The sequence below is a fragment of the Musca vetustissima genome, unplaced genomic scaffold (assembly GCF_032173495.1).
Source record: "Musca vetustissima isolate MV318-11 ecotype Yass unplaced genomic scaffold, APGP_CSIRO_Mvet_v1 utg9970, whole genome shotgun sequence".
In the NCBI taxonomy this organism is placed as follows: Eukaryota; Metazoa; Arthropoda; class Insecta; order Diptera; family Muscidae; genus Musca; species Musca vetustissima.
The window spans coordinates 110,813-138,387 of NW_026873321.1; the positions used below are offsets into that span (position 1 = coordinate 110,813).

Here is a 27,575-nt window from a genome sequence, read left to right on the forward strand (position 1 = left end):
CACAAGAGAAATACGTACTACATCTTACTTTTCAACCATTTCTTCTTAATTACTATTTTCGTTTAATATATAAAAAAGTTATTAGACAACACAAAATAATCTATCAATTTGTATATAATTTAAAATTTTTATAATACCCAGTACATCCTTTATGTTAACCATCAATAATTGTCATTGGCATAATTAAAAGAGTGTTAGCATTGGATAAGTTTTGTTCTTTTCAATTATTTATTTATTAAGCCAACCACCAAGTTATTGATTCATTCATTCATTGATTCGTGTTTATCCATTTGTCCATGCATCCATTCAGCCATCCATCCATCGATTCATTCATTTAATATCGCATTATTATTTATTCAGATCACATGGGACCATAATGTTGTATTTTATGTCATTTTTTTGTTTTGTGATTCCTCTCGTTTTTTACGGGCAACTTTAGGTTGCTGGTCCGGTCTGGTTTTGCTTATCAATGAAATGCAACCATACAAACACACACACACACAGACACTCAGAGAAGAAAAGAATCCAATCAGCCATCGGACGGGCCAGCGATGTAGCAGAGGAGATCAATTCATTTGTTTGGCATTCTGGATATGATATTAATTTTTAATTGCTTGTATTGGCTATCCTTTTGGGGGTCCCCCAAGTTAACATTTTAATTTGTAGTTGGAATCGTTTGTTTTTGTTCGTTTCCAATATTCGGTTTTGCAAACAAAAACACAAACACACACACCAAAACAACGACATATTCATGGATATGAGATCATAAACAATAATAGATGGACATTCATTCCATTGCATGTTTCATGCAGCTGAAAATATCTTCATATCTTTAACTAAATGCTTGTTAGCAGGAGATTTTAGTTAAGACCAAGACTAAGCTGGATAAATCAATTCTTTGATTGCACAAGAATCAAATCATTAAAATAATATATGCAAAACAAACATAAAAAATATCTTTGATATTTGCGTTGTGGTAATAACTACAAAAAAAATTGTGAAGGAGTAAATTTTTTTAGATTGATTTTCATTGTCATATTTTAAGTTTCTAATTTCAGTACAGTAACTCAGTAGAATCACGTTAATAAATCTTAAATCGGGTTACCCTTTATATAACCCTTTATATAAAGTTATACTAAACTCTTAATAATTTGTTAAAGTTGCTGGTTTCGAAAGTTGTGGTAGTGATTTAAACAGAGCATACTTTCGACTAATCGACTTATTGTATTGAAAAGTCTAAAAGCCAAAGTCATCTTTTGATCAGAAATACGAATCAAAATGTCTAAAAACCGACTTTTTGATAAGAGGCAAAAATCGAAAAGTATTACTCCAAAGTATTTTGAACTATGCCCTTCCGTAACAAAACTAATTGTTTGACGTTTAGAACACTATATAAAAACTATAGTTTGTTTACATTCGAAAACCACTGGATAACGAGAGAGATTTGGAATAAAAAGAAAATACATTCGAAGACTTCAAAATAATTCAGCTATGCCGAAATGTCAAATCGGACAAAATTAAACTATTCCCTGTTAATGAAAATTTTTATATTGAACCAACATTTTAATATCGTCCCAATCCGACAAACTTTGGGAGTTTGGTGCATCATTAACATAAAATCGGACGAAAATATATATTGGAGCTATATCTAAATCTGAAGCGATTCCAATTTTACTTTATTTAGTACTCTGTGCACAATTTTGTCTATCAGAATCACCATGGGAGTTTGGTGCACCAATTACATAAAATCCTAATTTCGACCTTCGCCCAAACAAGTGACCTGTACCAAATTTCATCCAAAGCACAAATCGACTCAGAATGTGATTCCCAGCTCGGTCCCGGCTCCTTTTGCCTGTTACAAACATATGTATGCACAAACACGCAATACTCTGTACCACAGATTGGCGAAGGGTATAAAAATCGAAATCTGTATGTTGTTACAAATATTGACCTTTTTGGAAAATTTATTTTCTTTACCATGATCATGGAAGGCCAAATTATTGCCTTTTCGTTTAAATAATGCGGATTATAACTTTAAAATACAAAATTAATCTTTATATGGGGCTATGTCAAAACATGGACCTATAGGGATAATTTTCTGCAATTTTCAAATATATACCAACCTCCAAGTCCCCAAAATGCCTATTTAAATACTTTGAAGTTAAAAAATGGGGGTACGCGTTTGAGTGTGGCCTTATATATAAGCCTCCAAACCCCCTTAAATTTTCCTAAATGTATCGTTATATGGGAGCTGTAAAAGCAATTTGCAATACCAAACATCCTAGGAATAATATCAATGTCAGTGAAAAACTTTTAAGCTCTATATTTAATATCGTCATTTCAAGAGACATACATTAGGACGTATATGGGTAAACTGACACTTTACTTTAGGAAAAACTATTCGGTGAATCTATCAACCTATTCAATGAAGTACCTATATTTATACATTTTCTCCCAGAAACCCCATTTCCAAACTGAGATAATTTAACATTAAAATAACGGACATCGGCAAAAACAGGGGGTAGTATTAATATAAAATTACCTAAAATGTAGTAGGAGAGACTGGGGCAGCTTCGGCATCACTAGCTGTGATACATAGGTATCGAATATGAAAATAAATAACTGTCGCAAAGTTTGAAATCTCTAGCTTATTTAGATGCACGGGTTTTTATTAAAAATACAATTTTTAGAAGATTGATTGGAAAAAAAGTACCTTTGACTTAGATTTTGTAAAGTGCTATATATTAAAATATTTTTGAAGTTGTCTTTAAAAATAATCCTTTAATATGGTTCGAAATTGCATACATAAGACCAAAAGTCTTTCTATTGACAAAAATGCGATAGAAACCAGTAAAGAAAGTACTAAAGTCGGATTGGGCCGACTATATGATTCCAACTTTGGGTATATTCTACATATCGAGCCATATTCGCCAAAAAATCGTAACCCTCAAATTTATAAATTCAATAAATAAATTCAGATTTAATAAAGCTATTATTTTGAAATTTAGAATTATAATTTTGTTTTACATGCAATACTTAGTTTAAGCAAATTTGAGTCGATTTTTGGAATATAACGATTGCTTTCTGAGGGTTACGTTTTTTTTCGCTGTCTGGCTGGCAAAGGGTAAACAAAATGTATTTCAATAAAATGAATTTCTGTTACTGTTTTATTTAATTATCAACATTTTCGTTAAATTAAATTAGATATTCTTTAAAAAAAATTCGAACATTAGAAATAACATGAAATAAAATAAAGTAATTCATATTAAATATTTGTTAATTTAAATAAAATTTCGAAGCCTTTAGTGTTCTAAATATGATTCTTCTTATCGGTTTCAGGTTTTTGAATCTTCGATCTTTTTATACCATAAGGTGGAGTGTATATTAAATTTATCATTTCGTTTGCAAAACTTCGAAATAATCTTGACATTTTTGATCAGAATAAAAATCTATGTCGATTTGTTTACTTCCGCCAGTCTGTTGAATTACAGTAGAGACCGCAATATTTAAATAAAGCTTTAAAATTGTGCACATATATACGTTGCTATTACTCCTAGGATGTTTGCTATTGTAAAAATCGGTCCACGTTTTGGAATAGTCCCCCATATAACGGCACCACCAAATAATCGGTATTTTGGGAATTTTTTGTATTTATTTTAAACGGAATTGATTGTATTTTAGTACATCGATATGGGTCCATTTTTTAGGGGCTATCCTAAAAATATGAAAGCATTCCCCATTATTCGGCATTTTGGGGACTTTGGGCACGTTTTTCAATAAAATTTGTTATAATTTATATGTTGAGTTTTAATTGGGTGATGCATCTTCCTAATATAACTAATCAATATTGGTTAACAGTTTATCAAAGCCTCCATATAACGGTGCCCCCAATTATTCGGTGTTTTGGGGATTTATGTGACGTTTTTCAACCAAATTAGTATTTTGAACTTCATTTGGTAACAAATCTTCCTACCACATATTATCAATATTTGCCCTTCTCATTTTTTTATTTTGGGGAGAGAGGGAGAGTATTGTGAATTGAAATTATATAACAAATCTTTTCGATCGTTCCCAACGCCACTCTTACCCGCCTCTCCGACCGAGGGTTCCACCTCCCCATGTAGGGAAACACAGGCTACAGCAAAACATCAGCCGGTTAATAAATTAAGTTACTTAAACTAACTACATTAAGGACAGGGGCTAATTTGTCTGGCAACTACTTGTCATCTATAGCTCTATATGTAGAATAGCATTTTTATATGTCTTTGTGCATATGTTTGTAACAGGCAAAGGGAAAAGAGATAGACACGTGGTTCCTTTTGAGAATATGCATAGAATCACTTTCTGAGTCGATTTATGCATGTCCGTCCGTCCGTCTGTACATGTTAAATTGTAAACAAAGTACAGGTCGCATTTATGATCCGATTTGGATGAAATTTGGCACAAGTCACTTATTTGGCCCAAGTCCGACTTTACTACTTTCCTTACTGGTTAATAATAATCTTCGAGCCAAGAATTTAAAATATTGGCAATTTTTTTGGATAGCCTCATATAACTTTGAAGATTATGAGCCCGTTTTTTAAACGAATGTTCTCTCATTCTCTCATAGCGTGTTTATTTTAATGTTTCATTTATTTTTAAAATCACATATATAGAGAAAATAAGTACGAATTTCTAATATATTACTAAAATAATAGCGTGTTTATTTTAATGTTTCATTTATTTTTTAAAAGAGAAAATAAACGTAACTCACACGTGCGTTTATCAAAAATGTAAACATATTGACCATATGTGTTTGCGATAAAATTGTTTTTGTTATAAAATTATAACGGTAAAATCTACAGCCACCAAATTTTTAGATATGATGTATATTATCTTTCTTGCCTTGGCGAATAGTGATTTATTCTCCGCACTAAAAATTTTAGTTTAATATAAATCTATCAAACTGCGATTACGCTTGAATATTTTAAATAAAAATAATCCTTCAAATACTCTTCAATTTTGTAGAAAAAAAAACATTACATTGCTTTTAGGAAATAATTTCACTCTTTTGACAAATTTAAACATCAAACATTTAATATTAGAATAAAATCTATGCTAAACAATGCATTTTATACACAAACAAATTGTTTCCCTTTTCCATTTACTTATTTCCTTTCCTCAATGATTATCCAAACTATTGTAAATCTCTCATCAATACCTTTTTAATTACTCGAGAAATAAGCAAATTGGTAAATTTTTTCTGTTCCAAAGCGAAGCTAACACCACTTTAGTTGATGCTCGACATTATTATTGAAATTATTATTGTGGAAACCATTGGTAACTCTGTTATTACAAAAGACCGCTTCAGTTCGCTTCTATGTAAGAATATCCATTGTCGCAATTAATACAAATAATTAAAATAATATTAATGAGTTGATTCTCTTTCACAACTATTCTTATTCTTCTCTTCCACATCTATCCGTCTATCTACTTTTCTATTTCGATTGCACCCAAAACGACATACATACATACGTACTGTTGCAATGTTAATTTACTTTTCTTTGGACAAACGACTCCCTAATCACTTTCCCGTTCGTGCGACATGCCTACAACAACAAACAGAAAGCATTTTCAAAGAATCCTTTTGTGACCACGACGACTTTGATGACGTTTTTTACAAGCGCATGGCCACCCCACTGAGAATGAGGATGAACAAAACCACCGCCACATCTCCAGCTGGTGGGGGCGGTGGTCGCATCGGTGCTGCTAATGTTAGTATTCGCGGTACAGCTGGTTTCCTGGGGGTCAATGATAGTGTTCGTCGTCGACGACGACATAGTCTTTATACGTTAAATGATAACAGCGACAATGTTTTGCTTAGAGATGTGTCATCCAGTTCTGATTCACTCTTTACAGACCCACCATTATCGCCCAACAGTACCAGTGTTGTAACGGCGCCGCTTGCTGACTCCCCCGGCGATTTATGTCCCACTTCCACTAATACCGATAATGAGGATGAATTCCTGGACCACGATGACGATGTAGATAGCTCGGCAACGGCAACATCGACAACTACCAAAAAGACAAATAAAAATCTGACGCACAATAAATCGCCATCATCGTACACGGCAGTCCAATTCCCGCCAACCACCACCACCCTAGAACAGCATCTCCTGGCAGCAGCAAATGCAACGCCAGCGAACAAACAGCGACCCCTCAGTGAAATAAGCATCGCTTCGGGCGATACCTCGGGAATTCTTTCGCCAACAACTGCTCGGGCCATATACGAATTACGTAAGCGCCACCAAGCGGACAAGTTATCGCTGCTGTCCGTGGCCAAAATAAGCTATTTGGAAATTGTGCCAACCGAATTGCCCACAGAATCCAGTCCGGAGAGTACCGATGAACAAATGGCCATGCACTTGGGCAAAAAGCTGGCACAGGTATTGAGTGGCAATACAGCTGGTGCTGGAGGTGTCGCCAATGCTGGTGTTGGGACAGGCGTTAATACCAATAGTGCTGGCACTCCTGGTTCGCCACTGCCTGATAATGGAAATTATTTCATTGCTGCAACAACGCCAACAACCCCCGCCACCAATGAACTGTTTAACATTGCCAAAGCAAAGAAGATTGAATTGCCAAGTTTATCGTCACGTTTAGTAGCGAGTGCAGCAGCGCCATCATTGGATAGTCATGCATTGCATTCAACAGGTGAGTACAGCAATTTGCAAACAGTTTTACACATTTCCATTCCGTTATTTTGAAAATTTGGTATAATTTAAAATGTAATTTCTTGCAATTGTAATTTCTTAATTCGGTGAGGTATAATGTACCATTATTTGATTTTGATCTTGAATCAAAACATTTACTTCTTCAGATAATTATCGTGTACATACAAACTTACCTTTATTTGAATTTTAATGAAAGGTCATCTTTTTCGTTTTTATTTAACTCCAATACTTTGATATTATTTATAGAGAAGACTATTCATTGTAGAGTAAAAAACCTAATACCTGACTTGTAACAGAACATTTTTTCCATAAGCCGAGCTTAAAAATATTTCGAGGTGCGTCGGTGTTGTGCGCAGCTCTTCCAATATGAAAGACCATGTTCCGAAATGTTGTCTTCCACTTGATTTTTACATCTTTTTTTTTTTACATTTCATCCTTCTACATAGATCCTTCGGAGAATTTTTCACTCAAACACTCAGCGTCTTGTAGAGTGTGAGTTTAGTCTGATGAGAGGTTCCCTTGTTTCTAAATTGATTACTTAGACAATAGTAGCATCTGTTGGCCCACACGATCCTTCTCCGAATTTCAAAAATGATGCCATTAGTTTTATTTATGACGGTACCGAGGTATATAAAATCTTTTACTGCTTCGAAGCTGTAGTTTTCAAGTTCCACAGTTGGTTCGAGTCCACTGGACGTCTTGCGCTTGGTCTTTTCGCCACTTACTGCCAGACCCACATTGGCAGACTCCTTCTCAATTTCTTCAAACGTGGGATTTGCTAGGCCTGAAGTCGGATTGTTATCGGCCGATAATCACATTGACCATTGGCTTCAGTCGTTCACACAGTACGCTGGTTAGCATTTTATATGCCATGGGAAGGAAACTAATTCCTCTATAGTTGGCACATATCATCTTGTCTCCTTTTTTGTGCACGGGACACAGAGTGCTGAGGTCCAATCATTGGGCATGTATATTCCTCTAGCCAAATTGTACTAATCAGCTGATTCATGCTCCCAACCAGCATCTGACCACCAGTCTTGAATAGTTCGGCTGGTAACCCATCGGCATCTGCTGCTTCATTATTCTTCAGCCGATTGATTGCTATTCCGACCTCATCTTGGACTCTATACCGTCATCTCTTATTGGTTCTTGGGTATTGTATTCACCGTTACTATTTGATACCAGAAGCTTTGCAAAATGCTCCTGCCAGATCCTAAACACGCTGTTTCTATCTGTCACCAGGTTTCCATGTTCATCTCTACAGAAGGATGTGCCTGCACCAAAGCCTTCGGTTTGGCGTTTTACATGTTGGTAAAATTTCTGGACTTTATTCTGCCTCCTGTACATCTCGATTTGCTCACGCTCACGTTTTTTTGTTGTTCTTCTTTTTTCTGAAAATACGTTTCTCCTCTGTCCTTTTTCATCATAATTCTCCATCGCATTACGTGTTGCAACTGTCTGCAGGGTTGCCCTATACGCTGCGTTTTACACATCAGTAGCATTACGACACTCCTGATCGTACCGCGGGTTTCTTGATGGTGGTCTTTAGTACCCAATTGCAACTGCAGTTTGTAGGGAGTGGGCAATTCTCTTCCATTGTGCTTCTATATTATCGGGATAAAGAGTGCTTTCGTCAAGCAAGTCGGTAAGTTGAGCGGAGTATGCTTCTGCTATCTGTCCTGTTTGCAACTTTTCGACATCGAGTTAAGGTGTTGTGTTAGATCGCACCTTTGCTGCTACATTAAGACGACTGCAAGAACCTTGCCTGCTAAAAGGTTGTGGTCCGAATCGAAATTCGCTTCTCGGATCGATGGAACGTCTAAAACACTGGACCGATCGTCATATCTCGACTAGCTAAGTCAATCTAGACATGTGTGTCCGTCCGTCCGTCTGTCCATTATAATTTGTAAACACGATATAGGCCACATTTATGGACCAATCTTCACGAAATTTTGCATGTAGGATGCGTTCTGGCCAACGAAGACCCCAATAGGGACCAAATACTTAATTTTTGTCGGTTTTTCTCGCAAAATTTTACATGGAGATAAGGATCGGGCCAAAGGATAAGCATGACTGTTTTGATAAAGATCGGTCATTATTCAGCGGGTCAAATGGACCCTGACTTTTATGTGAAAGATTACAAAATTAAATGCATGAATGAATTAAAATACATTCTTTTCGTTTTGTGCTCATTTTACGAATGAATTTATGGCGATAAATTCTTTACCAAACGAGCATTCGCTAAAGAATGTTCGCACAAACATAACAAACGAGTGAGAACACACAACAAAGATCGTTCGTTTCGTTTGGTGGTTGAAATTTTTTCTGACATCCTCTCACGAATGAAAACAAACATTCCCGAATTCTCGTGAATGCTCAAAACAGCAACAACTATAACGACAATCGTTCGTGAACTGAATGGTTGTTGGGCATTTGTTGTGTTATTACACACACATTCATTCGTTTTGTGTGTTTACTTTTTATGCCCTTCACCACACCACATATCATATAGTCGGTCCCGTCCGACTTTACTACTTTCCTTACTGGTTTACTATATGTTTGTGGTTATTTTTAACTGTGCTCGCGAGCATTCGCGAACATTTGTTTTTTTGAATTTTTCAAAAGAATGTTCTTCAGCAAAGAATGCTCGCGAATGAATGCATCGACGACGCTTGCAGCGAATTTTTCGTACAATGCGAACATTCGCGAGAAATTGCATATGTTTCTTCATTCATTGTAATATTATCATTCGCGATAAATTGAAAAACATTCGAATTCTCGCCGTGAGCATTCGTGAGAAAGAGTGTATTTTAATCATGAAATCATGTAATTTGATCATGTTCCGTGAGGTTCCAGTTATGGTCAAGGACAACGCCTATAATTTTCGGTGATGATCAGATATTAATATTTTTTTTTTTTCGAGTCAATCTATAGGCCACAATTGGTGAAGGGAATATGGACAAGTAAATAGAAGGGCTGTACTGAATATTGGTAATATTTGTTGACCTCAGAATGTAGAAAGTTAGATTTTCGTGGAAGTTGGTCGGCCACGTCCGACTATACTATACGAGCATGGGCACAAATAAGACTGATGTAGAAAAACTTCGCTTTTAAACCGATTATAGCAATTCGCTCATCTATTGGAGTGATCTGGAGACGGGGTATTTTATTCTCCTATGTGTGATATTTGTTATGCATTTTTTTCTTCACAATGTTGAAAGTTTTGAAAAAATGTGAATTCAGAATTAATTACATTCAATGCACATTTCTCAACTGATATTTAAAAGATTTGAGCCAAATACCCAACTTCATTCAGATTTGTTTTCATTTAATTCCTTTCTTTTTTGAAATATCAAAAATAGTTAACAGTATGTATATAACATTATTCATTTAAGGAGATTGAAATTGATGTTAGCATGGATTGCATACTGAACAAGGATATCTAGAATTTGACCTACGCACGCATTCATACACACACACTCACCATAACATTTAAAAATCAGAATCATTAGTAAAACGACTATAATCAACATTTAAAAATCTCAACCGAAAAGAAAACTTTATTTAATTTTGATGTAATTTACCTGAGGTTTCATTTAGCAAACATATTTATCCATGTTCTGTTCCGACATCCTTCTGTTTTTATCCTTGCATCCATCCATCCATCTTCTTCTTCGTCTTTTTTGCTTTGCGAATCTGGTTTTGGCCAGATGCCTCAGGCATCATCCGAATATCATCAGTAAATGAATGAATAGCTCAGCTTTTATGTTTCTCCGTAGACCTCACAGCTGCAGAAGGTTGCAATTGCTGCACCCATTTTCCTATTTTTGGTTAGGTTGTGCCTGCTTCTTCTTCTTCTTGCTCGTGACTCCAATGTTTGCAGTTGAATGCAAATATTTTTCGTTTGCAGGGTGTAGGTAAAAGAAGAGTATCTCAATCTGCCATTTGAGTAAAATACTTTGGCACTCCATGGAAAGAAGTGTCAGTGTGAGGCAGCAACAAACGTAAGAGAAGTCCTTGAATGAAGACTAGATCTGGAGGAGTCGTAGACAGGGGGGATATTTTGGTAGTATTCACAGGTTTGTTAATTTAGCAATTTTCTTTTCAAATGGCTTTCTAGTCACTACAATCGAAAAGTGAGACAAACAAAAAAGAAAAGAAAAATACAACAACAAATAGTAAGATCTAGAAGAAAAAAGAAACAAAGACTCGACGCACAGAGGGACAGACAGCAGCCACACACACAGATTGAATACAAAGATATGTACGAAAATGGAATTGAATGAAAAGCTTTTCGGTTCTTAGCTGTGCATACCAAGAGGTAATTAACCTTTGTGGCCAATTCAGCAATCACCAGCAAAGCATCAGCATCCACATCGACATCATCATCGGAATCGGCATCGTCATTAGCATCTGCATGTCTCTGCCTGTAATAGCATTAGAGAACCTTTATCGACTGCATCAGTGCGTCTCTAAGTCACCGATTTGGACTTTTTCATGATGACGTTGATGAGGACCAGGAGGAGGACCAGGCGGAGGTTGAATACAAAGTACGAAACATTTTCATTATTGACACATTTAAATTTAAATGAACACCCACAAAATACTCGAAAACGAAATTCAATTCACTCAGTACTCCGGCATACTGCATCCAAAAATTCTAGTCTTTCTCGTAAGGAAAGCACAGCCAGCCAGTCCGTCTGTCTGTGCGTTTGTTTGCCTCGAACAACAACAGCAAAAAAACGAGTCTTAACAAAACGGACATCGGTAGGGTAAAGAGTTCTTCACAGAGTGCATTTCCAAAAAAAGAAAGAAAAAAAAAACAAAAATGCTTTAGTCCTTTGAGCCGATACACTCGTCTGGATTTTTTCTCTGTGCGTGTATGTGTTGATGTGTGCATGTGTACACTTATTAGGCCTACAAACACATGAGAGTGAGTGTGTGTGTGCGTTTAAATGTTGTTTATATTGTTTTCTAGTGAAAAAGGAATTTTACTGGAAATCCCTCTTGACCAAGAAACAGCTACACAAACAACAAACAAATAAAAAAGTGGCCAAAGTTTACGACACAGAGGGCAACAAATCTAATAAAACTCAATGATTTGCCAAGTGTGATAGAGAGATGGTGAATAAATCTCAGCATATCGCAATGTAGGTATGTAGGTGTGTATGAAAATCTACATATCACAGACAAACACACATCCATCATTTGGGAAATTTAATTTCAATCTTTGTGTTAAAATACTGTATTCATTTCATACAATGACTGAATGAATGAACGGTATTTATGTTGAATGACAAACATTTTCGCCCCAAAATTGTTAATTCTCAATTAAGTAAATCTAAGAAAATAAGTGAAGGATTTCAGTTTAAATGTATATATATATATTAGAAGAATACAATTTGTCGATGAGGTGTCGGCTTCTATGTATCGGAATTATGACATTTGGGGGTTAATCTCTGAATTATATTTAAGAATGATAAAATTGTTTTTTTTTTTTTTTTAATTATGACCATTTGTGAGGGAGATACAAGAAGGAATGGTCGTATTGGTCATCAAAAAATACCATTAACTTTGTATGGCGTATATGTTTATATTCATTAAAATAATAACATAATTTGCGGTGGTACACTATCTTCGGCATTTATCTAAGTTTGGTAATAATATCGCGTGTGTAAAGTTTAGAATAGTACGAATGCTTCATTAATGTAGATTAGTATATGCAGGTAATTTGGACCAGTACGTTAAAAACCTAGTTGTGGACTGTCTTTGATAAATTTCTATTTATTTCAATCTTTGGTAACAATGTTTCCACATTTTCCGAAATTACTCAAAGAGATTCAAATTTGTCATAATTGTGAATTATGTACCATTAGAAGAAGAGGCCAATAACCTCCACCTTCATGATAAGTTTTGTAAAATATTACAATGTGGAATTTTCTAACTCTGGGGATATAAATGGGAAACGATTTATTGACAATAAATGGTCTTAATTATATTAACCGCATGGAAAAATTTAAATATTACTACTTCGAAAGAACTGAATTGGTTGCCAAATTCCACACATTCTCCCATGTCCACCCAACGATCATATCACAATCCTACCAAGTTCGAGAATGTTAACCCTACTAGTTTAGGTCCTTGTTTTGACTAAAACCACATATATAGGCCCCACCAATTTTTGGAATTTAAATGAGCCATCCAAAAGTGTGGTGTATAAACTTAGTCCAAAGATCACTATGCAATAGATTTTGTTGAAGTTTAATCGAACATACCACATGCTTTTCCATACTAAATGTGTATGTGTCAAATTTCGCTATATATTGGAGCTATATTTAAATCCTGACCAATTTCAGCAAAATTTCGTGAAATCGGACGAGGTAACTAGGGTCCTTCTGAACACAATTCAACAGTCTGTGCCAAATTTAATGTTTTATAGTCATATATAAGAGTTATATCATAACTGACTTCCATCGGACAGAATATGGCATTGGCATCGGACGAAATAATTTAATACGTTTCACCATTTAACTGATGAATTTGATTGTCAAAAGCCTACAAATTCGTCGCACGGGCCATCCATGATTCAAAGTAATTTGTATAATTTTAAATTGTCAAATTCTGTCTAATGCTCCTTAAAAACCCTTCCATTTTTTTAGAAATAAAACTTCTAGGCCATACATATGGATGTGCATGTGACTTTGTGTCATATGTATGAATATATACTTGTACTGGCAAATAGGAAATGTTACAAAGTCTCTAAAGACAAGTCAACAATCTTAAAAAACAAAAACACACACGCAGAAACATTCATTTCCATTAACAATTTCCAACATTTACAGGCCACAAAAAAAGCTATTTGAAAAACAAATAAAATACAAACAATACCCCGAACGAAGAAGAAGATAAAATATGCCGCCTACATACATTTGATGATATAAACAAACGCTTATGTGCTATGTATGTATATGTGAGTGTGTGTATATGATATTATCAGGTGGCTTTACGACGATTACTTTATTTTGTTGTTGAATCCCGTCGAAGGAAATAAAAAAATATTAATGGAAATTCGCAAATAAAACTCGAAATCAAAAAGATTCGCACAATTTTGCGAGTACCGCCCATCAACTAACTAACTCACTCTCACACATGCCCACAAACACACATATGTACGCATTAAATGTAAATAAACATAAATACGCAAGCTGTACGCTAAAGTGTCTTTTTGTCGATTTGTATGTGTTTGAATAAATGTAGTATTTAATGTTTATATTGCTACAAAATGTTGCCGTTGTTGTTTATTTGCAACGCAACTGCCCGGCCCCTTCCGCCAATTTCAACGGAGGCCAAATGCCATCGACCAAAGATACGTCCATACACATCTTCAGCATCATTTCAGCATGGTTCTCTTCGAAATGTCGCAATAGTTTTTGTATCTGAAACAAAGCGGCACATTGGGCGCAGTCGCCCGAATATCGTAGAGCAGAATGTTGGGGGATAGAATGCATGCCAAATTACAATGTTGGACACTCTGGACAACCGTCTTACCAAAAAAAAAGACAATGAATGTTCTGTACTTTATTTTTGAGATGACAAGTTTGCAATCAAATCGAATGAGTCCTTATGCGTATTTTTCGTCCTTATTTTCTAGAACTAAATACCACAAGGCAAGAGATTTTGTGGCCTCCAATTATTCTTCAAAAATGTCGTGCATATGAGTTTTGATAGGGCACTCAAAGAAAATAAATCTATATTATATTCCGTTTCCACTTTTACCAGATCCATCCTCAGAAAACTTTATACGTACACTATTAAATTTATTCGTATAAAATATTTACCACAAGTGGATCTCATTAAGTCGATTCGATTAAGTTGAGTCGATCTAGACATGTGTTTCCGTCCGTCCATTATAATTTGTAAACACGTTACATGCCATAGTTATGGGCCAATGATCACGAAATTTGGTATTTGGACGGGTTCTGCTCAAAAAAGTCTCCTATTGTTTTTGATTGGTTAGTTTTTAGTTGTTAAAATGGACCATCAATTATTTGTCTGTTTTTCTGGTCAAAAAGTTTTGCTTGAAAAATTACAAAATTTGCATTCTATTGCAAATATATTTACTGAAGGACATAGACCGGGGAAGTTGATAACAATATCGAAGAGGAGTGGTTGTGTGAGTGATTGATACCAATTATGTTGTTTTATGTTCTCGGATGTGGGAGTTATGCGTATATATTTAAGAAGAACTACTTTGTCATTACCATACTAGATGGCGGAATTGTATCGCTGATGGCTAGCAATTTTTGCATGAGGTTTCGGTTGTGGCCACGTACGGCACCTACATTTTTCGACAATAATCAAATTATATTTCGGAATGGAACGAAAACGTTACATTTGTCTGGTTTCCTAGTCGCTGTATTCATGCCGAAGGCGATCTGACCAACTAATTCGAAGGGATGCCTTGAACGGTCAATATTTAACGAGTTAAGTGATCCCGGTAAAAAAAAGAAAAAAACAAAATTTGAATTTGATGGATTAATTTTTTACTCCGGGAAAACAGGATTCGAAAAGTTGCCATGGAGGAGCTGTTGACCTCTAATCGGCCAAGAGAGTGCAAATATCGCGAAATATTACACAGTCTCGAAATGTAGATCCTCAGAAACTTGATGCTAGTAGGTACTTGTGTATGGTATCATGTGGTCGGCCCCGTCCGACTATACTGCTCCGCTCACTGGTTTTGGTATGCAGTAGGTTCTAGTCATGTTTTATAATTCGAGTGTCTGTAACTTGGTGTTTGGCAGCTGATTTAAGGCATATAAAATGTGCACCTCATGGCGGATATAACAAGTTTGGTTCGGCCAAACTATACGAGGTTTTTACATCATGTAAAACTTTGATACCGAAGGAACAGCAGCACAAATGCCCTCTGTTGCTAAATAAATAACTCTCGGTTAGCATGAAGGACTCGGCTAGAGTGGGACTTTTTTTATTTAAAATTTCACTTCGCCAGCAAGACCACAATACGATCCTTCGAGCAGAGGTTAAGCCTTAACGGAGTGACTAAAAAATTGTAAAATGTAGTAGTTCCTTGTGGTACGGGGACAGACCATATAATAACATATAAAGGGAAATCAATTTCGATTAATTGAAGATTCTTGTAGTGAATTTTAGGGGTTTATAAATTATTTTTGAGGTTAACATATCTTCATTTGGGGATTTCAGAATTCCTCGAGATATAGGGATACCAGTCTCAATTTGTCTTGTCTTGTTTTTTTTTACTGTCTTCCAAATCCCGAGATTGTGGAGGATGAAGTTCCTATTCGAAATCCAATTCAAGCAACACAAATAAATTATTGCAATCCTCAATTAGGCTTGCGAACAAATGCATCTGTCTGCCACTGTGTTTCAGATTTATTCCATTTCCACATACGTATGTCTGTTTGAAGTAAAAACGTTTTCTGTCCTCCGTCTGTGTGGCAGTCGCTTATTTCTCTTTTCCATCAGTGTCAAGGAAAAACTCTTCAGGCTGATTGTTGTTTGGTGCAAAACACTTGAAGGTAATTTCTTTCATTTATGTTCAAAAGGACATACTTACACATATGCACATGTGTTTAACAGACAGACAGACAAAATTGCAATAATAAATCTCGTTTGTACATGGAACTAGCTACTTCCTACCATTAGTTCCAATTCATTCTTAATGTTGCGAAAGATTGTTATTATTTTCTATTGTAGATTTTTCGGATTGATCCCAATGTCGGATAGAGAGGGACATCTGAAGGAAGCTCATTTATTGTTTTTAACTCTATTGATTGAAACATGCAATTTTGCTCGTCATTTTATTTTAAAAAGTTATAACTAGTGACATATCAATCATTAAAGTGTAGTCAAAAGTCACCCTCTCAAAAATAAAATCCTTACAGAGAACATCTGAAAGATGTTTTGTTGATCGCTTAAATAAAACTAGCTTTGCCATTTAAAGTAGTGATATAACTAGTAACATGCACCAAAAAGTGACTTACCCATATGAGGAAACAGGACATTTATCGCAATTGAGACTGTAATTGCCAGATTCTTTGTCTGTCAGTCTTGCCGTTCTCTGTACCGTTCTCTGTGTGAAGATCCTGTTGCTGTTTATTTAAAATTTATTTATTCCAAAACGAATCAAATGTAATTTAATTTAACAATAACAATAATAAACGTATTTTAAATTGTTGTTTGAATATATCTAATGTGTGTAATGTACCTATGCATGTACCTACATACATACATTTTTTGTCTGGGTATGCAGGTGTGTGTGTGAGTCAGAGTTTGTGTATGTGTGTGTCTTCTCCACATTACATATTTGATGAGATTTGATTCTATTCGGTAGCTTCTTTTGTGTATTTGTCTTTTCATTAGATCCATTTAAAACGAGACCCGTCCTTGTTGTTGTTGTTTTGCAAAAGGAATTTGCAAATTGGGGATGTTTTTAATGGATAAAGACAAGAATAACAACAACTACAACCAGAATAACAGATACGGCTTCTTAAATGCCAGAATATGTCAGATTTGTTTTTGCATTATTGTAAGGAGCTGGAATTCTTCATATGTATGTATGTAAAATATGACCTGCGGCATTTGTGGTTTTGATTAAAATTGCATGAAATCAAGTCGGGGAAATTGATAATGTTTATTAACGTTTTATTCGTTGTGGAGGATGGGTTGTGATTGTTTTCAGTTTTGTTTTTTTTTTAAAGGTGGGTATATAAATTTGTTTCAATTTTAATCGTAATGTTTACTTGACAATTATATGTGAAAAATTTAAAGTTGAGTAAAAAAATGTCCACATTTAAGCGGTGTGCACTAGGGTTACAACTTTTTGATTTTTTTGAAAATGATTGTCTGTATCAGGAATTAATGAATTTATTCTCAATTCGCCAAATCTACTTTGAGAAAAAAATATTTTTATTCTTTTAATCATGCATAATCAAAACGGAAAAGTTATCAATTTTTTTAACATCCACGAAAGGCCACATAATTTATGAACAAACAAAAAAGACACTGAAGCAAAAGACACTGAAGGTTCTAATCGCAGCAACCTACCGAAGTGACAAATATTTGTATAATTTCAAAATCCTTTTTGTTTAAGGGTTATGCCACCTTACTTAATTGTTACAGAACGTTTGTTCCATAAGCCGATCATAAAAAAGATTTCCAAGCGCGTCGGTATTCGAAAGACCATGTTCTGAGATGTTGTATTCTACTTGATCTTTCCATCTAATCTAAGGCTCGCTGTTATATGCCTTTTGGGCTAGGGCATTCTCATTCATTCGCAAAACATGGCCTAGCCACCGTAGTCGCTGCAGCTCGATACGACTAACTATGGCGTTGTCCGCATATAAATTGTAAAGCTAGTGGTTCATTCGACGTCGATGTTCACCGTTGACGCAGATCGGCCCGTAGATCTTTCGGATACATTTTCTCTCAAACACCCCAAGAGCTGCCTCATCTGTTTGCGCAAGTAACCATGCTTCAGATCCATTTAACAGCACGGATTTCTTACTTAGACCATACTAGCATCCTTCTCCGAATTTCAAAACTTATCTCATTAGTTTTATTTACGGCGGTACTAAGGTATATAAAATCTTAAATACCTCGAAGCTGTAGTTCTCATGTTCTACAGTTGGTCCGAGTCTACTGGATGTCTTGCGCAGCAGGAGCCGCTTGTAACTCATCGGCTCCTGCTGTTTTATTACTTGTCTAGGTGGTATACATCTATATCGTCATCTCTTATTGGTTCTGGGATATCTTCTTCACCGCCTCTATTTTATACCACAAGCTTTTCAAAATGCTCCTTCCAACACCATCAACACGCTGTCTGTTTCTATCACCAGGTTTCCTTCTTCATCTCTACTGTTTTTCTTGTTCTTTCTGAAAACACGTTACTCCTCTCTCCTTTTCTCCCCATAATTCTCCATCACATTACGTGTTTCTACTGTCTGCAGGGTTGCCCTATATGCTGCGTTTTTCACATCAGTAGCATTACGACACTCCTGATCGTACCATGGGTTTCTTGATGGTGGTTTTTGGTACCCAAGTGTTGCTTTTGCTGCAGTTGGTAGGGAGTGGCAATTATTTGCCATTGTGCTTCTATGCTATTATCGGGACAAGGAGTGCTTTCATCAAGCAGGTTATGGTTATGCTAACTACTATGTTTTTGCTTCCGCGAAGTCAATCAACCTCATGCCGTTTTCGGACGTCTCTTCATGGAGGCTGATTTTTCCGAAGGTGGGGCCAAAAATATTTTCCCTTCCGATTTTTGCATTAAAATCTCCTAGCAGAATTTTAATGTCATGGCCGGGGCGACGGTCATATGCTGTTTCTAGGCGCTCGTAAAATATGTCTTAAAATATGGGCGCAAATAAGACTGATGTAGAAGAACTTTGCTTTTATACGGAGTATAGCAATTCGCTTATCTACTGGAGTGAATCTGGAGACGAGGTATTTTATTCTCCTGTTAACCATAAATCTGCAGCCAAATTCATGTCTCGTTTCATGACTGATATAATACAGTGCGTAGTAGTCAGATTTACTTACGTCTGTCCCTTTCCATCGCATTTCCTGTAAGGCAATAATATCGGCTTCTTGAGTACATCCGCCAAAGCGAAAACTGCGCCTGTTCTGTACAACGAGCGCACATTCTAAGTGCAGATTCGCAGATCGTGGTCCTTTATACGTTTGCGAGGGTCATCAACATTAGGGGGGTTGGTTTTCTTTTTTGTTGTTTTTTCATAGTAGAAGGGGTTTTCCGAGTATGGGCAACTAACCCGACGCCTCAACCCATTTGTTCAAAGTCAGTGTCCACAATTGACATGAAAGATAGACCAAGATAAGTCTGGGATTTGTCATGCCCTACGCCACCCAAGGGTTATGCCACCACTCCTCTTTTTTAGAGGACAATCATCTATTTTAAATGACTTTCCTCTACGAAATGCATGTCATCTACCTGCCATCTTTGGTCATCTATATTTTAAAACCTTGAAAATAAATAAAACAAATTGTCAATTCGTGTAGAAAATGTCTTGTACTGTTCAGACTCTAAAAGTATTTACTTATTGTTAATATTTCGACTACATGGGTATTACATTGGAAACATTTATATTTTGAGTTTTGGTTTCACAATTGGACCATAAAGGATTAATGTGACGTGCTACCTTTTTTAATTCGCAAAAGACGGACTCGTCTCGGCTCGTCGCATTTTTCTCAGTGGAAGTTAATTTTAATCCGCAGGGTATGCAGGGTGAGGAAGTTATGTGACAAACCAAAAAATGTGGTTTGGGCGCTATATTTCCAACATTCCTTTAATTTTTTTTAATTTAAATTTTATTTTATTTCAAATGCGCAATTTACATTAAATACCACAGTCGAACTTTACATTGTTAGAACATAACTTTTCTTTAGTTTGCTCTTGTTCACCAAACCATATGCCCACTTAATGGCCCACATTTAGTACAAATAAAATGTAGGCGAGAACCAAAGACAAAGAACAATACAAATAAAAATGATAACAACAATAACTATAAAACAAACTACAAAATGCAAAAACAAATACCCTTCAAAGCTATCAAAATGACTTACCGTTCTGCAATATTTTCACGAAAGGCCCAAGAGATTAGAAAGTGGTTAGCAAAAGTAGTCGGTAAAATTATATTAAATAATCTGCACATGAATTGACAAAACCGAAGTGCACGTGTGTCATGCAGACCATGAATATTGTTAAAGTGAATTTGTATGGCAGACATATAAATTAGTTGGCAGGTTATTGTCGGTGGATAAGACAGATGGGCGGTTGATATTCGAATTTATACCTATATTTTGGTAGTTATTTTTCTAATGTCATGGATTTTACTAAAATATCTGCCAAATTTGATATTGCAACTTTAATGAAATCCATATATTTATTTATAATCGAGTATTGTTTGATTTTTGTAATCCAAACATTATTCGAATAGTATTTTGGTCACTTAACCCGGAAATTTTAGCAAATTGTATTAAAAATAATGTCATTTACTGCCAAATAACCATTGAAAGACCTTTTGTCGATGACAACGGACATAATTAAATAATTCACGAAACAAATTCAAATATGAACTCAAAAATATGCCATTCACTCCCTTGACGAACTTGCGGTTCAAACCCATTTTTTGCCTTGCCTCAAAACCATTCAATTGAAATTTAGAGAAAAAATGTAATGAAATTACTAACATTTTAAAGTTTGAGTTGGGACTGGATGAGAATGACTACTTAATGAAGGTAATTCAATATAATGGCGGTTATGAATTGTTGTCAAAGCCTTGACTTGCCTTGCCTTACACCTTCCACTTTCTTGTCTATTGAAATTCACTGACCCATTTCGTACATTGTCTTTTTAATTAACACGTGCATAATTTTATTTCCCATTTTTGTTTTGACAATAAGAAAAATAAAACAGCACAAAATGGAAGGTACAGCAGCATCATCTTGTAAAAGAAGGGTATTTTTTGACTTATGACACTTCACCTCATCCCTTCCTCTTTGTCTTTTTTAACAATGAGATGTTTGTGTTGATTGTGACATGAAGAAAAAATGAAGTTAAAAGTACCCAATATTGTGGAATTCCGCAACACTTTGTGTATTTTGTATTTTTTTAAGGCTACACCACTTTGGTAAACTTGTCGTATTGAAGTGAAACGAAAGCGTTGTTATTCAGCTCAGGTTTTTTTGAAAGTGACAATTCTAGCTACTAACGAAAATAAATAAACTTGCCCGAAAGTATATCGAATATCGTATATTTTGATCAAAATTTATCTATGTTTTGAGGGGAATATTTCATTGGGCAACGTTCGGGCCATATCAGTTACCCCTTTCGAAAGTTATCGTAGCCATCTGCGGACCATGCATACGGACGGACATTTATAAATATATACCAAATTATCTGAAATGAATTTGTTCCAAAGGCGCTTGGGGTCTATACCCTAATTACTCTTAAGTCTGAAGGTTTCAACAGATCATCGCGGTGTTAAATTTTGCAGGGCTGTCACATTAAAAAGTCTTCATCTCGGTATAAAAATTCGGGAAAGATAATATAAAATGGCTTATAATCAAGGCTCAGACGAAATGGCTAAAGCTGGAATCTTAAAATTTTACATGAGTCAGTATTGGTACGTAGATGAACGTTAAGGCTGGATTTGGGGAAATTCGTAAACCTGACAATCAACACACAGACGAAACGACTGAAGCGAGAGTTCAGAATTTTTGTGTAAGTGTGTGCGTAGGTGTGTGACAAAACTGGGTTTTTGGAAATTCGTACTATAATGGTACGAAAAGTACTAAAATAATGTAATAATAAACACCCAGAAGAAACGGCTGAGGATAGAATCTTGAATGTTTGTATGTGTGAAGTTATAGGTACGAATGTGCGTGTTAATGCTGGGTTTCTGCAAATTCGTACAAAAAGTATTAAAAATGGTAGCACTGATAATGAGTGAACGAATAGTCCTATAACTCTGACATTTGAAGTTTGTGGTTTCTTGCCAAAGGGTTGTTTGTAAACCCGTGCCAAAAGTGTACAAAATGTACTAACAAGTATCATACCAATTATTATTGATATTGGATGAACCGATAAACCTAGAATATGAAATAGTATTCATTTGAGCACGAAACTGTAAATTGTACTAAATTTAGTAAAATTGATATTTATTACCTACATTGAGCTAGAATATTGAAATTTGGTATGGTAATCGCTACATTAGTGTGTGTTATACTAGGTGGATTTGAAAATTAATACTAAATTTGTTGTTCTCTAGGTTTGAGAAAAGTAGATGTATTTTGGAAATTCGTAACTGTACGATAATTTATTAATTGTTCTAACATTATTCATTGTACACTTAAAATTTGAATATAGGTTAAATCTTGAAATTTGGTATATCGGTCTTTATTAGGTTATGTCATTGGCTGTTAGTGCAATTTGGTATGAGGATCACTGTGACACAAAATGGAGCTCATTTTCAGGCGGCTCTCTAAAAGCTCTTGGCGAGTATATTAGGTTCCCAGAAGGACAAATTCGCATTTGTCAAGTTTTTGACTTATGTAAAGTCCTCTTTTTTAGAGAACAATCATCTATTTTAACTGATTGAAGTCTAAATTTTCGTATGATGTTAGTATTAGTTTCTACCAACAAATTGTATATGGTTGTTGATTATGATTGTTGTACAACAACACTTGCTGTTACTTTATGTCATTACTAGCTGCGCCTGGCAAACATTGCTTTGCTTTAACAATTTTGTTTTCACTGCAAGTCTGGTTCCGTTGCAAAGTCATTTCCGATTTATATTTCAAGGAAGAATAAAAGGTGCACTAATATTGTTCAAATATTAACATAGCAAATATTGTTCAAATATCTATTACTGAAGTAGAATATTGCGCCATGTGTCAGAAAAACTTCACTTTACACAGAAACACTCCTCACGCCCCATAGATCAGGTTTTATGTACCTGATCTGCTATGGTCCAAATCGGTGCAGTAGTTCTTGATATTGCCCCATCTATATTAACTCTACGAACACTAATTAATTTCGAATAAATACTGAAGAACTATAAAAATACTGAAGAACTATAAAAATATCTATATATGTCATAGACGCTAATTAAATGTTATTTATCCTCACAGACAAAACCTTTGTATTTGGTACAGATACTCGTATATGTCACATACAAAAAAAGATAGACTAGTAGTTATTTTTGAGTATATACAGTCGAAATCGTTTATAACGACGGTCAAGAAATCCACTATAGTTGTAATAAGCCTCTCGACCTTTCAAGCAAATTAAATATAGCTCTCACTTATATGTTTGTTTGATCGCTTTTCCATTATTCCTATAATATGATATAAATAATGAGCGAATAAGTATGCCTTTTTTCGATCAATATTAAATTTTGAACAAAGCAATTTTGATTTCTTTTATTTTTCCACATATAACCAACATCAGCGAATATGCAGCTTTTTTAGAATCCTTTAAAATTTTTACCCGTAATATTGCAATTATTTCACTCTTACAAAAGCCACAATTTTGCCCAATTAAAATTGTTGGTAATATTTATTTTAATTTGTTTAAAAAATTTAGCAATCCTTATAAACTTTTTCCCCTTTTCCCCCTATTTATGTTTCTCATGACAAATGATATGCATAACAAGAAAATTTTCCCAATTTGTTTTCCTCCATTATGTTGGCAAAACTTTGACATTCTTCATCCTTCTCTCAAAGGAATGGAAATATTTTTGATTAGGTAATTTACCAATTGTCATCTTATTACTGCCATTGTGCTAACAACAATTAGGAAGGAACCTCGAAATTCACAAACTCTTCTTCTTTTCTTTACTTTTCAGCTTCAACGGATGCCAAACATTTGCCAACTTTACAATCGTCGTCATCAACGCCCTCGCTATCGTCGCTTCATTCGAACACAACACAAATCGGAGGTGGTGGTGCTGCTGCAGCTTACCCCGGCACTCCAACCCATTCCACGGAAACCCAATCAACCGTTATAATTTCATTTAAATCATCCCAAACACCTGTTCTATCTCAAACACAGCTACCAGGTGTCAATGCACCGCCCACGCCCCCCGACGAAACCTTTTCCCACGACTTGCCACCAACAACGCCACTGAACAATAACGATAATGCCGAGCCAACAATGCCACCGACAGTGTCTCTATCGAGTAGCATTATTGGGGCAACAAGCCAAATGGGATCGCCTCTACCGCCGTGCACACCACGCAACAATGTCCTCAAGAAAGTGGCCTCGTTTACGGCGGAAAAGGCTGCGGCTGGCAGTGCCAGTAAAATCAATAATGGCGATAGCTGTTGCGGCATGGCGGGTCCATACGAAAGTAACGGCTTGAGACGTTCATCATTTGTGCCCGAGAAGTTAAGCTTCGCTGCATATGAAAAGTTTGAAGGTAAGTGACGTATCTATACTACCATATCCCGATCCTCAACCTCATCCCCTCCCTCACCTTCATGCCAGCCAATGTAGTGAAAATGTAACATGGCACCCACTACGAAGTTAACACCAACAAAAAGAAGAAAAGCAACAAAAACACTAACTTTAAAACTTCGCTTGTCTTGTTAGAGACATTTGGGTCGATAGCTGATGGCAGGCGAGATGTTAACATTACCAACACCACCAACAAAGCGTCAATTGATTTGAAATAAAGTTGTTATACTAAGGATCTAATATGAGATGGAGTTGAATTTAGAAATATTTTCTCAAAAGGCCTTTTGATAAGAAGATACGAAGTATATTAAAAATATTCTATATAAACGAACTGATTTTCTGACAAAAATATCCTGTTGTCCCTCCTGATTTATTCATATATGCTTCCAAGCCTAATCTGGCTAAAGTCTATGTTTGTAGTCAAATTCGAAAGCCCCATATAATTAATTTTCCAATTTTCGATCTTTTGAACAATTTCAAAGTATTTTTGCGTATCTAACTAATGAGGAACAAAAAAAATATAATATTTGACAATGAAGGTACAGCAAGAAAAAAATTTTGAACATATGAGTGTCTCGTGCACTCATACCATACTTGCTTCTTATACCATGATAGAAATGATACCTTCGGTATTTAGAATACCATTAAAAGGCATTTGGAATACCTATATAAAACCATTTTTTAAAAGGTCTTCTCCATATAGAAGGCCTTTTAGAGGAGTTCTGTCTATAGCCTCCTCTATATAGATAACCTTTAAATATCGTCTGTCTGTAGATATTTTCAAAGATATTTTGTCTTACAAAGGTCTTTTGAGAAGGTCATCTATAGACAAAATACCTTTAAAAAACAATACTTTACAAAATTTTGCTTGAAATTAGTACCACGCTGAAAATTCAAAATAGTATTCACAAAAATGTACGCAGATTTCTTCGAATCATAGGCGCTGTACCTAAACTGTTTGAGCTTTTGATATATGGCAGATTAAAACATTTCACAAAATCGATAATTTCGCCTCTTCAACAACTACAAACCTTTTGGAACTCATTAATGGTCTGCACGTGGGTTTTAGTAAAAAATTGCAGACTGATGTTATATACACCGATTTCAGCAAGACATTTGATACGCTAGTACACAAGATCTTGATTTAAACTTAATTTAAATTCCTATTAGTTTTTAAAAGTGTATATCTAACTACTTAGAATGTCGTTCGCAGAAAGTGTTACTAAATGGGTGATTATCCAGGGATATTAATCTTTTATCAGGAGTCCCACAAGGTAGTCACATAGGACATCTTATTTTTATTCTATACATCAATGACCTTCCTTCCGTTATCCGCTTTTCAAAAATACTAATGTCTGTTCATGATGTTAATAGAGTTGGGCAATCTTCCATGAGCAGTTCGATCCTTTTCGTTACGGTCCGCAAAAAGAATTAGATCGTTTCTATAGTTCATTTTACCTCACTCATTCACTGGTACCCCACAGTTCGTTCGTTCAATACTGTCGTTCAAGCTTCTTTTTTTTTTTGATTGAACGTTTGCTACAACGTTTAACAATTACATGGAATATTTCATCCATAAATAAAAGAAAGAGACAACTAATGTTAGATTAATTCACATATATATGAGTTGGTGGAAAGAAATAAACAACGGGAGCAAGAAGAACTGGGAACACAAGAGCAATAAGGAACGACGGATCAAAAGGAACTAGGTCATGATGCAATAATAAGGTGATGTATCTAAACAAAAAAAAAATGTTTTTGTCTGGACCATCTGTTAAATGTGTCCATGGTTGGCAACATTGCACATCGAATTCAAGCAGATATTACACACTTTTACTGTTAAATGGGCTACCTATTTATTGTGCCAAGGAACTAGGTTAACGAGAACAAAGAGGAACGATCGAGCTAAAGGAACTAGGTAAACGAGAGCAAGAAGGAACGACTGGAGCAAAAGAAACTAGGTGAACGAAAGATTCGGACTTAGTTCCGATCGTTCCTGATTCGTAATAGATTCTTTGAAGAAGTTCGTTCCGGAACGACACGACTCTTTATGTTAAGCTTTTCCGGCATAGAATGAATTTTCAAGCCATTCCAATCTTTGACATTCTTTGGCTAACGGGTGTAGCGCTCGTGGAATGTCTTTAAATCATAAAAAATGTTAGAAACTATCATCACTTCATACTATCAAAGTTGGAAAATATTTCGTCTTTCGTTGATGTAGGAGTAATATTAGACCCTAAACTTAGGTTTAATCGCAATAAAAAGTCTTGCATTAATAAAACCAAATCTTTATGAGGATTCATTAAGCGCTGGTCCAAAGAAGTTTAATGATCCTCACGTGACAAAACGCCTATTTATTACTTTAGTTCGCCCAGTACTAGAATATGGTTGTATTTTGTGTAGTCCCTCCTACAAGTGTTATTCTGATAAAATAGAATCTGTTCAAACTCAATTTCTTTCCTTTGGTTTGCGAGGTCTCCAATGGGACCGAACTGTAAGGCTCTCCCATATGAAATTCGATTATTGTTAATTACGAAGCTAGTAGTCCAATGCGAACATTGTGTGAAATATTTAACAATATATATAGTAGCATATCGCTAACTGAACCTTTACACTTAATAAAAAATTACGTTTACATAAGTAGCAGAGTGCAAAAGTAGTTTTGAGTCCTCCTGTAATTTCTTTTAATTATATATGTATGCGTATATATTTATAGTAGCCTTTGCGGCTGATAAAATATATTGCCTGTCATCCTACCATTTACTAATCCTTCTATGGGGTTCGCGCTCCCTTCGATACAGGGAGGTCGGCTAGGGCGGGTATGAGTGGCCAGGGACCGAGCGATT

The 27,575-nt window shown here is 35.5% G+C and overlaps 1 protein-coding gene across 1 annotated transcript in view; it reads left to right on the forward strand.

Moving 5' to 3' along the window:
• The window catches only part of LOC133324000 (mucin-5AC-like), a 112,530-nt gene extending 87,583 nt beyond the window's left edge, over positions 1–24,947 (forward strand). Inside the window, exons 3-5 of the mRNA XM_061532901.1 lie at positions 5,899–6,693; positions 24,119–24,691; positions 24,865–24,947. Coding sequence (XP_061388885.1) covers positions 5,899–6,693; positions 24,119–24,691; positions 24,865–24,947 — 1,451 coding nt within the window. The remainder of the gene's footprint in view (positions 1–5,898; positions 6,694–24,118; positions 24,692–24,864) is intronic.
• Positions 24,948–27,575: the final 2,628 nt, after the last annotated feature.